General features: G+C 39.6%; 1 protein-coding gene across 1 annotated transcript in view; it reads right to left on the bottom strand.

Moving 5' to 3' along the window:
• Positions 1-14,936, bottom strand: part of LOC104952284 (alpha-parvin-like) — a 17,569-nt gene extending 2,633 nt beyond the window's left edge. The window contains exons 1-7 of the mRNA XM_010779080.1: positions 14,872-14,936; positions 10,686-10,775; positions 10,112-10,182; positions 7,334-7,436; positions 6,600-6,740; positions 3,179-3,294; positions 2,990-3,048 (exon numbers count right to left, since the gene is read on the bottom strand). Of these exons, the coding sequence (XP_010777382.1) occupies positions 2,990-3,048; positions 3,179-3,294; positions 6,600-6,740; positions 7,334-7,436; positions 10,112-10,182; positions 10,686-10,775; positions 14,872-14,932 (641 nt within the window). The 5' untranslated portion in view covers positions 14,933-14,936. The remainder of the gene's footprint in view (positions 1-2,989; positions 3,049-3,178; positions 3,295-6,599; positions 6,741-7,333; positions 7,437-10,111; positions 10,183-10,685; positions 10,776-14,871) is intronic.
• Positions 14,937-15,338: the final 402 nt, after the last annotated feature.

Genomic DNA, 15,338 nt, shown 5'->3' with positions numbered 1-15,338 from the left:
TGTGAGGGACCGGTGAGCGGAGCAAAACACACCTTTATACCTAACACACTTAGCTATGGCACTGTCGTATACATTTAATTATTTCATTTGATCATATGTAATCAACTTAGGCACCCCTCCCAAAAAAAAAAAAAAAAAAGATATTACAATAAAAATATTCATAACTCATATTTTCATATTCAAATACCTGAATAATTTCGAATATTCGATTAATCGTTCCCATCCCTAGTCCAGACATTAAGTTTGCAGTTTAAAAGTAGAAGTTGTCACAGTGGTTAAGACCTCCAGTATGGTTGCCAAAGGCCAAATCGTTGATGCCACATTACTGACTTTTTTACCCCATTTTCTTTTTTTTAAATGTATGCTTGTCTACAATTTGTGTACGCATATCTTTGCATTTCATTACCTGTGTTATCTGAAACGTCACAAACTTCTGAGACATACCTTCCTTTGTGTTTTCTCAGACATTGATCACTTTTGTGAACAAACACCTCAACAAGCTCAACCTGGAGGTGTCTGAATTGGACACACAGGTACGTCACACACCTGCATATAAACGCAGGGAAGCTTTTTTTATAAGAATATGAAGTCAATGCTTGAATCCATGTTCCAATTTTCTAAAAGTCCATTATTTTGAAAAGCATGTCCATCACAACATGTTTTTCATAGTAATTGAGATTGTTGTCTTATGGAAACTTGGGAAAATGCCACCTATTTAAGTCATTATTGCTGCTAGTCCATGATCAAGGTTACATCCCTGTCCTTCTCTCTCAGTTTGCAGACGGTGTGTACCTGGTGCTGCTGATGGGGCTGCTGGAGGGATACTTTGTACCGCTCTACAACTTTTTCCTAACACCAGAGAATTTTGACCAAAAGGTGTAGTGTGATTTGTGACATGACCTCAACCATATTATAAAGAGACAAGTTGAGCAGGAGTGGAACGAGATAAACGTACAATGTTCAAACGTGTACACTTGATTCCAAATATGGTCAGTGCAGCACTTAGAAGCAAAGAAGGACATACTTGGTAGTAGTAGTAGTAGTAGTAGTAGTAGTAGTAGTAGTAGTAGTAGTAGTAGTAGTAAGGAGGCGTGTGGTGCAGTGGGGTTGGTGTTGGGATCAGGGGAGCACAGGTTCAAACCCCATTGCAGTCAGCATGCCGTTTTGTCCCTGGGCAAGACACTTCAGCCCAAATTGCTCCTGTGTCCACAGTATTGAGTATGTAAGTTTGGATAAAAGCGTCTAACAAGTGACATGTAATGTAATGTAGTATATTTCATGATTGAATGAAGAGGGTATTAATCTTTGAAACTCAAGATTTTGGGTGAACAAATTATATATTTACTTATTCACCCATATATTTTTCTAAGTATTTTTGTATGTGATGTTTCGTGATGTTCAGATTGGGTCAAGCTGGCCGTTTGTCATCCCATCATTCTGTTATCCACTGCTTTTAATTCAGGGCCAACAAAAGTTTAGTTTCTCAATGCATATAAATAAGAAAGCAGCTGTGACCTTTGTAGCGTGGGCCTGGCTCACGTAACAAGACGACAATAATTTCACAATATGTACAAATGCAACTTTTTTGATGCTGCGTCTTAGACAAGCAGGCATGTGTACTTGTGCAGTGATGATGTTTTTTGTAGGCTGACATGGAGTTAGCATTGCAAGGGCTCACTCGACAAGAAACAATGGGATGTCTTTTATTGGATTTTGGAAAATGGCCAAAAATAAGCTTTGTGGCACACACGTTTATGATACATGTTTTATTCAGCGGGATAACCTCCACATATTAACAGTACTTTACACATAATGGGAATTGCCAGAAGAGACAATCTTACGTTAGGCTATAATCGAACTACATCATCCTCATATGACGTAACCATCGCTAAGCTAAAGGTGGCTAATGATCATCATGATGATATTTGGTAGTTGCACTTGTTCACACTGTTTTTATGAAACATAGAAGCTTCAAACATTCACTAGTGTGGTCTTTACTGACATGTTATGCCGTACCTTATTTCATTCATCTAATAAAAATATTATTAAAAAAATAATTGACTTTGAGACGAAGAAACCCGAAAGTGCTAGGAGAAAGATCCCGACCATAGTCTGTATGATCCTGACCCATGTTTGGTTGTGACCTATAGTTTGAGAAAAACTCTTGAATCAATACTTGATTTGTGAGGATTCTGAGCACTGGGAGCCAGGACTCTCCTCTCAATAGCCGGGTAAATGCCATCCGTTTACCCCAGAGCCCATTCAGTGCAGAGCCATCTCCCACTCCATTGGCCTCTGTAGTACTACGGTATTCTGAACAGGCAATCTGAGGAGACACCACAGTAGCCTTTTGTTTGGGTCTTGGCCAGCGGCCCCTGCCAAGCTGCGGAGCAGAATGGGCATCAGTGCTACATTGTACACAACTTCTCTCTCTCTCTCTCTCTCTCTCTCTCTCTCTCTCTCTCTCTCTCTCTCTCTCTCTCTCTCTCTACTCTCTCTACTACTACTACTACTACTACTACTACTACTACTACTACTACTACTACGTACGTACGTACGTACGTACGTACTACTACGTACGTACGTACGTACGTACGTACGTACGTACGTACGTACGTTACGTACGTACGTACGTACNGACCATACCTATATAAGGCATATGTATACTTTTTTATTTTTCAAAATACCAAACAGATCATCCATTTTAGCCATTCCTCATTTCGCTCAATTTAACACTCAGTGTTAAATTGAGCGAAATGAGGAATGGCTAAAATGGATGATCTGTTTGGTATTTTGAAAAATAAAAAAGTATACATATGCCTTATATAGGTATGGTCCTACACTATATTATTCAAATATAGCATGATAGGTCCACTTTAATGTAGAAACCATTTCTGTCATGGTAACAGAGAGCTTTTAGCAGCACTAATGTCTGTCAATAGCTACACCCTGTGAGGTGTGAAATAAGTCAGCATCAGAGCATACTCACTCTGTGTTGCCAGTGATCTCCTCTTGAATTTGCCTGGACTGAAGGATGCCCTCTCTTTTCTGTGAGACACGAAAGGAGGAAAGTATGTTAATGTTGGATTTTGTTGTATTCTAGTGGTTATCAGAAATGTACTGGCACCTGAACTAAGACAAATGCTGTATTGTCACACTCAAACAAGGTCCCACCCACCTGGACAACCACTACTTGAATGGAAACGTGGTCAGGCAGTCTGATTGGAGCTCTGAAGTGCTGAGACAGCGCCACCAGGAGGTGCAGGATGGCAACGATACTCTTAGCATGAACCGCTAACACCGGGCAAAGAAGAAGAACAGAATGACAGAGAAATATAAGTTATGGAGCAAATAACATGAATACATGGTGGTTCCATGCCGGTATGTACTGTATATTAAGTGTTATATAACTGGAAATGCTGTCTTGACTGCAATTAGTACAATGGTGGGGGAATGAGTCCTAGGAATGAGTTGGATGGCAGGTGGTAGCTGGTCTGATGTTAACAATCGCTCACAAGATGTTAACGCTTTGTTCAAAGACATAATATACCCCACTGATGGATGTCTGAAGCTTCTATGTGTTTAAAATATGGCGGTTGCTAACGAATGGCTTAACTGGACTACTCAAATTAGCCGCCTTTAGCTTAGCAGGGGTTTTACTTCTGATGAATGCATTTATTCTTTAACCATTATAAAAGTGGTTATCATAGTATCATAAAAGTATCTTTGCCACATTTCTTATTGTTTGCAATATCCCGAAATCCAATGGAAAAATCCCATTGCTTCTTACCAAGGGAGCGCTGGGGAGGATAACTCCTGTATCCTCATAAAAAAATAAAAACCGCACCAATCTGCTGAGATGAGAACAACAGCAAATGCAGCCATGCATGTAAATCAAGCCTTCCAATCCTCCATTGATAACCCTTTTTTATCTGACATATAATAATAACTTCTATCACATCACCTTTTACTTCTATCTTTAGCTTTAACATAAATATGATATGCGTATATAAGAGATGAAAGGGGAAATTAATGTGGGTTAAAGAGTCATAAATACCTCAAATTGTTAAATAAGACAACACATAGCCTATTAATAGCCCACCGTTAGGTACTTTTTACCTCTGGCATTTGTAAGTATCGTATACCTTTGTTTTCCAAAGATATTACTTTAACTTTATGCAATAATCCAATGGAAAATCCCATTGCTTTTTGTCGAGAGAATACTGCCAATGGCAATTCCCGGGTCGGCATATACCAATACATCATCACTGAACCACTCTATAGGGAGCCATGTTATCCACTTACTAATGCATTACAAAATGTTCACAATCTGTTTCTTTTGTATTTCTTTGCAATAAAAGAGTCAATACCTTTCTGTATGAAATGGGTCGCCAAACAGCAACATATTTTCATTCTTCCAAATATTCTGCAAAGTTTTATGTGGCAAGGTCACATTCATTCAATGGTAAATACAGACACAAGATGCCAAAAGCTGCCTTGAAGGGATATTAAAGAAAGTAAAATAAATTCTGGTCTTCTGCCTGAAGTCATTCAGCGAGGGACACTGAGCCACATGTCTTTAGTCAAGCGAACAAATAGGATTTACCTTTGGGTACACAATCAGGATCAATTAAGTGTCCAAATCACAGAAAGCAAGCTAAAAGCCTTAAAAAACAACCCATTAGATCCTCTCTACATAAGAGGCTCCAAATAAGACACATCAGGAGAGATGTTTTTCTACAGCTCCTGAATGAGGAATGAAAGAAGGGACAAACAAAAGTGAATTGATTCAAAAGAGAGCTCCTCAAATAAAAGGACTGCAAAATCAATGACATGGCGTGTTATTCACCGTGCTCTTTAGCATTTCTTTTAAGGTATCTCACACAAATAGCTTTCAAGGACAAAGTTCTACCAGAGGTGCCTTTAAAGAATGTCATATTATTTGGTTTGAAATTAAATTCATTTGATACGGCCTCTCTCTAGTGCAGTGCTCTCACAAAATCAATTCTGTAATCTCAAAGCTTTCTGTGTCTCCATCATGTCATCCATATTTCTACCTCGCTCATACAGTAATGCCCACATCCCCCCCCCCCCCTCTAATATATCTCATAGACATGTTAAAGCTAATGATATAAGTAAAGGGAAGGGTGCTGAAAGCCTCACAGTATTTACTAATCTGTGGCAGATAAAAAGGGCCATTAAAAAGAACTATCTTAATATATTCTGCAGGCTTTTATAAAAAAAGACTCAGGTCACATGGAGAACACATTAGCATCTGTTATAAATAATCACAGATGCTATCATGGTAAGAAAACAACATTTGGAAACATATGTTTTGCTTAATATTCCTCGATTTGCATGAGTACCTATATTTTATAAAAACATAACTGTACTTTTACCTCAGTACTTTTCTTTAAAGTACAGATTAATATTTTGACTTGATTTTTTCAGTACTCTACATGTCTTATGGCGCTTTTCCACTGCAGGACCTAGCACGGCTTAGCACAGCTTAGTTTGGCCTTGGTAGTCAAGACTCACTTTAAGCTGCGTTTCCATTACAGTTTAGTAACTGGTAGTTACTATAGTAACACAGTGTAGGCGGGGCGATTGGCTGTTCGGCGGGCGGAGCGACGCTGCGTAAAACTGCCGTGACGTCATCTTCAATGCGAAACCACAAAACCATAACTTCAGACGTTAGCTGTTAGCACTCAGAGCTCACAGCTCCTCATATCTGTTCAGAAACTAGACAAAAGTTAAACAAGTACAAACCACAGACTGTCTGTGTCATGGCGAATACAGTCGCTGGTTTATTTATGTCTGTAGGCCGTTGTTGTTGTGTGGACGGAGAATATACAACGTTAGCTTAGCCGATCTCCATTCAGAAAACAAGCATTTTAAAAAGGTTTTTCGCCTACCGTCTTGTCTGCAGACCGGTATCAGTATGTTGTTATTTCGGCATCATTTTGAAACGTGTATTACAATTAAATCACGGTCAAATATGTTAATTTCGTTGTAGTTGTAGCCCCCTTTCCAGCGATTCTCTCTGACCATTCAGCAGTCGAGAGTGTTTACGTCACTAGTTTAGTATATTCAGCCCGGTTGTTGGCCCGGTAACAACCTCGATTTGGGAGGGCCAGAAAAAAGGTGAAAAAGTAGCCCTGAGCCGGAACTAGCCCGGGTGGAAAAGCAAAAAAAACGGGCCGGGTTTGACGAAATGTTATTGAGAGACTCACTGCAGCAGAAACAGGAGTAGTGCAAAGGGTATTTCAACTGGATTAAGGTTGTGCCGTAAAATTCAGGTTATTGCACATATTTTTAACAAGTTGTAATTTGTCCTATTCTTGTATTTTAAATATATATTTATGTCTGTTGGAAAGATTTATTTTTATGTTTCTAAATTGTACATTTTAAAAGAAAATTTGATGTTTGCACCATTACAGCAAAGCAAACTCCTTGTATGCGTAAGCCTACTTGGCAATAAACCTAATTCGGATTTAGAATTGATGGGAAATATGTTAGGGCATGACTTTAAATTACAAAAAACTATTATAGATTTCAGCAATACAGTTGAATAGAAAGTAAAAAGGTCATATCCTTACAGTCCACATTCCAGCGGATGCTCCTGGTGGAGAGTTTGAGGGAGTCGTTGATGCGCTCCAACACCGTCTGCAGCTTCTGTTTCTGAGCGATCTCCGACTGGGTCACCTCGGCCACGTTCAGTTTCTCTCCTTCCAGCTTCTCTGAACAACGAGACAGACACAGAGAATTCAATATGAATCTGGTAATACTTAGAGATGTGATGTAAAGACAGTTCATTCAAAGGTACCTTTTAATTATTGCCATGTAAAAATATAACAATCAATAACAGCACAACTTTAGTTAGGTGTCTCAATGGCTTTTCTCGACATGAGTAGTTTACAGAGGACATCTTCTGCTCATTTTCAGGTTCATATTAGTATTTTGTTCCTCTACTGTGACATGTCTCCATGCTTTAACATTCAAAAAGCTCTTTATTTCTCTTATACTGCCTGTGCTGCAGCACCTCTTTTCACCCTCTGTCTGAAACCAGAGCCCAATCTGCTCTGATTGGTTAGCTGGCCGGCTCTGTTGTGATTGGTCAACCCCTCAGAGAAATTCCCCCCCTTAGCATATCACGTACAATGTGTTGCTAGTCAATAGAAGCGCAAGTGTTATTTAGTGATGTCACTATGTTACTGAAGTAAACAAAGGAGTCCAATCGAAGCGTTTCAGACAAATGTAAACTAACACCTATAAAACACCCTACACCAACAGGGATGGGAAATCCCCAAAGCATTATGCCTGAACTGCTCACCGAATAGTTTCTGCAGCACCTGCCCATCGTACAGATCTTCAGCCAGATCCTTCACAATGATCCTCTCCCCCACCAGAACATCGTTGATCCAGTCGATCAACACCTACAGGGGAGAATACAATACTATTTACTCATAATTAGAACTTGTTCAATCTTTGAATGTCATTTTGCGAAATAAGGATTTATCACAAAGTAATTAATTCAGAATACATACTTATAACCTTGTAAACTTTATTAAATGACATAACATTTCATTTAGCTGATGCTCTTAACCAAAGACATTTCCAATTAATGTATTCAACCATGAAGAAACTCATTAAAAAAAGCATGAATCCTGTGATTAGGGTTCAATAAGCCAAACCACTCTAAATGCTTTGTACATTTGTATTAATTATTATTATTGGCCAAGGTGCAGTGTAAACAGGTGGGATGTCTTTTCTTAAGTACGTTCAGATGAAACATGTTTTGCCCCTCATCTCAAACTGGCTGATTAAACACTGAATATCTGCAGAAGCCAATGCCCAAACTCATACCTCTTATTTCCTAGATAATAACTCAAGTCAATTCAAGTTGTTAAAATCAATGAAACAGAAGGTGAATCTTTGCCAATTGAATAGCTCTGCATTGCATTAGGAGAAAACTATTTCCAAGATTTCCCTTAATGTTATTTAACAAAAATAACAAGCCGCAGAATTTCTCTGTGTTTTTGCAGCCATTGAGAGTAACCTTTATGAACTTTTAGTCATCTTCAAGCAGTGATGCAAACACAGGTATGGTGAAAAAAGAGAGAACTATTTGAAGCAGGAAAAAAACAGCGTAATATACCATCTGACAAAGGCCTGTGCTATAATGCTTCAATTAACTGGCTGTTCTTTATAATATACTCAGATCAATAGGAGACAGAGATGTTAAGTTATAAATCAAGGGTTTTTATTATTATTTACAGCAGGGGTGGGGCACCTTTTTCCTTTCAATTTTTATAACATCCTCCGAGGGTAGTAGAAATTATTATAACTCAACCTCTGCAGGAAAAAACTAAAATCACAGCCCATTCATGTGGCCTTTCTTTCATGCTGTGCAAAGAAAAAGCAACCTCTTCATCCAGATATCTCACCATGACTCGTGCATGCATGCACGTGCACGGTTGTAGCATGACCACCAAAACAGAACGATATGGACAGATGTGTGCAAATGTATTTAGTTTCCTGTCCATGTGAATATGATTTAAGTGTGGGGGGGGGAACCTAACCTCCTCTAGGGGGGTCCGGGGGCATGCTCCCCCGGGAAGATTTTTTTTTAAATATTGAAGTTAAAAGCATCAATCTGGTGCACTTTGAGAGCAACATTAAGAAATCTATGTAAACATCTCTCAACACCCATATGAAACAGAACAGTAAACAGATTTTTCTTTATGGATATTTTACAAATCACTGTATTCTTGTTTTGAAACTCAATATTCTTAGTCTATTTTTAACCAACATTTTTGTTACCTGATCCATAATAAGCTAACTTATAATACCTGTATTTTTCCATTAGAAGTCATCCTAATCTCTCCAATTAATAATTAATAATGGAATCCAATATCAAGCGTGTGCACCTTAACCAATCCACAGAAGACTAGGAGGGTTGATTTTGGGCCTCTCAGGAGAGAGCTCTCTTCCACCTGGTTTGGTAGAAAAGCTCTTTAAATTTGTTAGCATAGCAGCTAACCAGATGCTAATAACAACAGATCGCCTACTGTTGCTTAAAACTAAAGACACAGGCCAAGCATACACTCCGGCATGTGTAACGAGCTTCCTATGGGTTACTGCAATATTGAAGAGCTGGACGGCGTCCCGTGCCTCCCTCCGTAAGTCAACTTAGTCTAGTCTACACTCCTCCTTTCAGACGAGACATAACCACGTGAAGACACGTTACGCTCGTGTTGTGTTCAAGGAACCTGTCCTTGGCCAGGAAAAACAGGCACTCGCTTGTTTAATTATTTTGCGATCCAGATTTCTTCTTCTTTTTTGAAGTGAGAAGTTGTCTGTCAGTCGGAAGGACTAACGGACTGACTGACTGACTGACTGACGAACCCCCCCCCCAAACGAAAACTCTTCGGTTCTCCACGAATTACACAAGTCACCCAAAGCAGCGTTAAAAAAGCGGGAGGCGCCGAAAAGCGACTAATTTGCATCACTGTTCAAGAGTCATTTTGATGATGTCATCTGCGTAGAGAATGCAAGAGAATCTCACACTGAGCTTTAATGACAACTAAATAAGGGAAATAACCAAAAACATATTAAAAAAAACGTAATACTGCGTGTTGCTGTTGTTTATAGTGTGTGGTTGTTTGCTGTGGGCTCTCACGTAGTAGAAGCCCAGCAGATAGTTGATGGCGGCTGGACTCGTTGGTGTTGTTGTGCAAAGCTTGGCGAGTAAAAACACATTATTTCTGATGTAGTGCTGTTAGTCCAGCTGCATGTCTATGAATTGCCGGTTTCAAGCCATTTCACAGATTTTTTCTGGAATTTAAGTAGCAACTAGTAAGGATGTCTGTCCTACTGGGACTGTAGTCTTGGCCCAATCTGAGGCCTTTGGTAGCCTCAAAAAAGTTTCCCATAAGAATTTGCCAATTTCAATCTTGTGACTGTTCACTCAACCTCATGTCATGTACGATTGTTCCTCCAGCCTGTTCCCCTGCACCAAGCAGCCACCTCAAGTTTGAATGTGGGGATGAAGAGATGCAGCCCTATTACATTCTAAATGACAATGTATCCAGGATAAATGGTGGTGTACCTTCATGAGCTCCTGCAGTTTGCGGTCATTCTTGGAGTTGGGGTCCACCATGGTGCGCACTTCGTTCTCCTCTAATGGATTAAGACAGATTCAATGCAAGAAGAACATTATTATATTATAATATATTCCTTAGTGTCTTAGGGAGAAGAGCAACAGAACCCATAAGAAAAACAGCATTTACAAGCTTAATACATTTTTGCTTTCCCAAAAACACTGCAAATCACATTAAGTCTGCACTTGAGATGTTTCTTTCTTTTTACACGAGTGTATTTCATGGCATATGGAAGCTGAAGAAAGCAATTTCTGTGTACAAAATTGGACGTTGTCTCAAGCCGTGATGTACGGATACTACGGTTACTGTGGCAATGTATGAAAACAAGTACTACCACATTTTCAGTATTTTGTCTTTATGGTCAATTCTTGTGACAGTGCTTGTGCAAATATTGATGTAGTTAATAAGATCCTTTAGCCAAAATCATTGGCCACCGTATTTGACTGATTTAGCAAAAGATTGTTAAATGTTATTCAGGTAGCAGGTCGGCTGAATGCAACAGGTAGTGTCGGTGTAGTTTACCCAGCATGGTGTCCTCGGGGTCCAGCTCATAGTGGGAGGGGCTGAGAGGAAGGTTGATGGCGTTTATCCCCTCCTCCTGAAGCTCGGACACTACGAGGGAAAGGTACGAATGTTATCATCACATCGGTCAAACAGTGTAGTGTAGATACAATACTTTCCTATATTGTTTAGACATTTCAATAAATAGCCAACAATTAAAAGGTAAAGACAAAATGTTTCTAAATGTTTCTTAACTTCAAAAGTTCCTGCAAAAATATAAAAAACTAACATAGGTAAACAGTGCCATAGCTCTGGATTATTACATATTATGTTAAATGTTATAATAGGTGCTGTTGTGAGTATTGTCTGCACAAGTACAGTACTTCAGGGATCAAAATAACATTTTTTGATTCAATAGTTGATTCATCATTTTTGTATTTTAGAAGCACAAAACATTGAATGCTTAGTGTTTTTGCTTGATGAATGACCCACAAGGTTGATTTAAAATTAAAAAAGCGTGACATTCAAACAAAACAAGTAAATGAAGCAGTGTTAAAAATGTATCCACCATCCATGAGCTACATGTTTAGCACAACTTAGCCTGAATCAGATAAGCAGAGACAAAGAGAGATAACCTTGCTTGCAATGAGATATTTCTATAACATGTTCCTTTGATTCCACTATTAACCATCAGCAGCCCCTCCGTGAAGAGCCTCTTGACGTGAGACAGACAGACACTAGGGTTGCTTCCTGCTTCTCAGCGGGCTTCACAGAAGCCCAGCATGCCATTCTTCACTGTGTGTCAGATACCTGAGGAGGCTCGATCGCTGCTGTTCTGAGTGTGTGTGTGTGTGTGTGTGTGTGTGTGTGTGTGTGTGTGTGTCTGAGAGACTGAAAGCATGGAGTGAACATCCTGTGAATGTCTCTGTGTTCACTGGAACAACATCCTCTCAATCAACACTATCCACAAGTGCCTATGTGCAGTATGTCTGCATGAATACACTCACATATAACAGCGCCCGGGGTGTCTGAGAATATTCATATAGATTGACACATGCCTCACTGTTCATTCTGTGGTGAGAGGGTCTTACATGCAACGTGTAAAACCACAATACTGAAGAGCTAAGAAATAAGTATGTTATGTCGTTATAACTTTTTAACGGCCCGTCCACACGGAAGCTTCAACGCTTCTGACCATTCACTTTGAATGGGGTGACGTCACGCTTTTCGGAACTGCATTGTGGGAGCGTCGCTTCGCTTTCCTTGTGTTGCTCGCTTCAAAAGTTGCCCAATGTTCAACTTTTGAAGCTTCGGCGGAAGCGTCAGCCAATCAAATCATATGCCAGTAGAAGCTCTAGCCCAGGGGTGGGGAACCTCTGTCCCCCGGGCCGTATACGGCCCGCGAGACAATTTGATACGGCCCTCGAGGTAACACAAGCAAAAAAGAAAAAAAAGTAAGAAATCTAGACCGCAAAAGAATTAAACAAGCGAGTGCCTTTTTTTTCCTGGCCAATGTCAGGGTCCTTGAACACAACACGAGCCTAACATGCCATCACGTGGTATTATGTCTCGTCCAACAGGGGTTTAGAGCAGCCGGAGAGCACCAGGACGTCGCGGGCCGGGACGCGTCTATCGTTATTCCAACCCAGTTTAGATTTAACCACGCCCACTTCCACATTACGCAAGAACGTAGCTTTAGCGTCATAGACTTTATCTTCGGCAGTTATAGCCATAGTGGTCGCGGTAAAGCAGGAATAGTTGTTTTAATGTTTACTGGTGTTTTATCATCTCAGCTGGTCTAAGTATTAGCATTATTTAATGATACTATTTTATATATATATAGGCCTACAGACATTTATTCATTTATAAACATATATATTAATGTTAAAATAGACATTTATAACATATTATAAATGTCTATAAAATATTAAACAAACGTTAACATGTTACATGACAAACAAAAAAACGAAACATTATATATAGGCTATATATACAGATGTTTGCTAATGTATCCCTCTTATATCCATCAGGAATTAATATTAAATGATGAATTAACATTACCTCAGCACTGCATAAGTGTGGTCGTCAGTCATATTGACAAAGATATTGTATATTATGCAGCGTTTATAAGGACGGTATTTTGCTAACGAATATAAGAAGCTTTTTCTCCAACCAGTGAGGTAAAGGCACATCTTTATATGATCATTATAGTTATAAAAAAATAAGAGAATAAAAGAAACTATATATGACACTACGTCACTATATGACAGTAAAAAAAAGTTGTTATTAATAAACAAGAATAGAGTTTGAAAGGGGAGTGATTTGTAAAATATCCATAAAGAAAAAGAAAATCTGCTTACTGTTCTGTTTCATATGGGTGTTGAGAGATGTATCCACATATCTCTTCATGTTGTTCTCAAAGTGCACCAGATTGATGCTTTTAACTTCAACATTTAAAAAAAATATCTTCCCGGGGGAGCATGCCCTCGGACCCCCCTAGAGGAGGTGAGGACCCCCCCCCACTTAAATCATGTTCACATGGATAGGAAACTAAATTGCACACATCTTGTGTCCATATCTTTCTGTTTTGGTGGTCATGCCACAACCGTGCACATGAATGCATACGTGAGTCATGGTAAAATATCTGGATTAAGAGGTTGCTTTTTCTTTGCACAGCAAGAAGGAAAGGCGAAATGAATGGGCTGTGTGAGTTCAATAATTTGTACGGCCCTCGGAGGATGTTGAATTTTTTTTTTAAATGGCCCTTGAGAGGACAAAGGTTCCCCACCCCTGCTCTAGCCAATCATACCGTGTGCTTGTGTGTCCGGGGCGGGAGATTCAGTTGATTGGTTGTTGGTCTAGCTTCAGACACGCCCGCCGGCAAGCTTCAACGCACGCCGCCGTGTGGAGTCTGCGTAACAGTTGATATTTCTTATAAACTTTGCTTCATTTTACTTTTGTATTGTTGTCTTGTCAGCAGCCAGATCAGTGCATGCGCTGCATCGTCCAATCAGTGAGCGATACACAGTACGGGGGCGGGGCGAGTGTCAGGATTTCCCCGGAGGATGGTCTGGTGGTTCCTTGATTATCACTCCTCCGTTATCGCTCCTCGATCCTCCGGCACAAATAAGGCCACTGGGACGCTACTCAAGATGGCGCAGACAAATCAACTTCCGGTGATACCGAGACCGAGGAGCGAGAAAATGAAAAATAAGAGAAGTGAGACGCACCCACACTCTTGGAAACTATACCAGAATATAAAATGCTTTAAAATGGTCAGCATAGTTATTAAGTTTCAAAGAAATTGGCGTACATTACCAACATGTTCCCCCCAATGTTGAATAGGTATTTACAGCTTAGATATGTCAACTCATCTACACATTCCATTTTTACCCTTTTTTTTTTTTATATGTACATTTCGGTTAACTGGTTAACCGTTTTCTGGGGGGTCGAATATTCGAATATACATTTGCTTTCAAATTCCCATCCCTAATAGCTATAGTGTAGTGTTGGTAATGGTAATCTTGAGTCTCAGGCTCATCCAACAATAGGATATACTCAACATTAAAGTAAAAGACACAAAATAGTGCAATATTTCTTTTTTATTTAATTATACTTCATGTAAATATTTCTCTTTCCTTTTAAATGTTTTTTTGTAAAAGTTCCTATTTAGGTCATTTTTCTTACAATTGAATTTATTTGACTGTGACTTTGTATGCACCAAATACAATAAAGTAAATTGCTTGTATGTTTTAACCTAATTGACAGCAAATCTGTTTCTGATTCTGAAAATATGAACATATAAAAATATAAAATAAAATAAAACGTTAAATTAAAAAACAGTAAAACAAAAATACTCTATACTGTCATACATATGTGGATAAGAGGACTATAAACAGGGGTACATGAGTAATATGAACATACATTATGTAAATGGTGGCACTTTTTTCCCCGAGTGTTAAAAAAACATTTGCTCAACATTCACTTCTATTAACACATTGTATATGTTCAGTGCAAATTTGATTTGTTGTTAGCACCCCGAATAGAAACGACAGGCGTCCCCCCCGTACATCAGTCCTCCCCGCTGGGCCAGTCATAAAATTACGGTATGCGCTAAGGTTAACAATGAAAAGCCAAAGCGATGGATGCATCGTTCAGGAACATGCCACCTGCGTGATGCACAGTTAAGATCAGAATGATGTCCTACCTGGAGGGCAGAGCGCTCCACAGCCCATGTCTGTCTTTCTCCGTCCCCCAGTTTCAAGCATCCTCTCCTGGCTAGCAGGACCAGCGCTCTCCCCTGCAGCTCATCCTCCACTAATGGAACACCTGATCCCGATATGATTTTATATAGCTCTATCATCACAGAGGAATGTGATTACATATTCCCTCTCCTGATTTATTTTCTCTTGGGATTACCCATTTGGTGTCCGCACATCCCTCGCTAATGCTCTCACACCTTCTGACCTTCTCATATCCTCTCACCCCCCATCCTGTGGCTCTTTCTCTTCCTTTGCCTCCTCTTCCTTTTTTTTTAACCCATCTTCTCTCCAGTTCCTCTCTCCCGCACACAGCAGCGACAGCCATAAACGTCACAAGGACCTAAATGTAATATATGAGCGAACAGACCACGTTTTCCATCAGGTGGTGGAGCACATGGCAGGTGTCCTGCAC

Source organism: Notothenia coriiceps, unplaced genomic scaffold (assembly GCF_000735185.1).
Source record: "Notothenia coriiceps isolate Sejong01 unplaced genomic scaffold, NC01 NC01_scaffold00019789, whole genome shotgun sequence".
NCBI lineage: Eukaryota > Metazoa > Chordata > Actinopteri > Perciformes > Nototheniidae > Notothenia > Notothenia coriiceps.
This window is presented reverse-complemented; position numbering and strand designations above follow the sequence as displayed.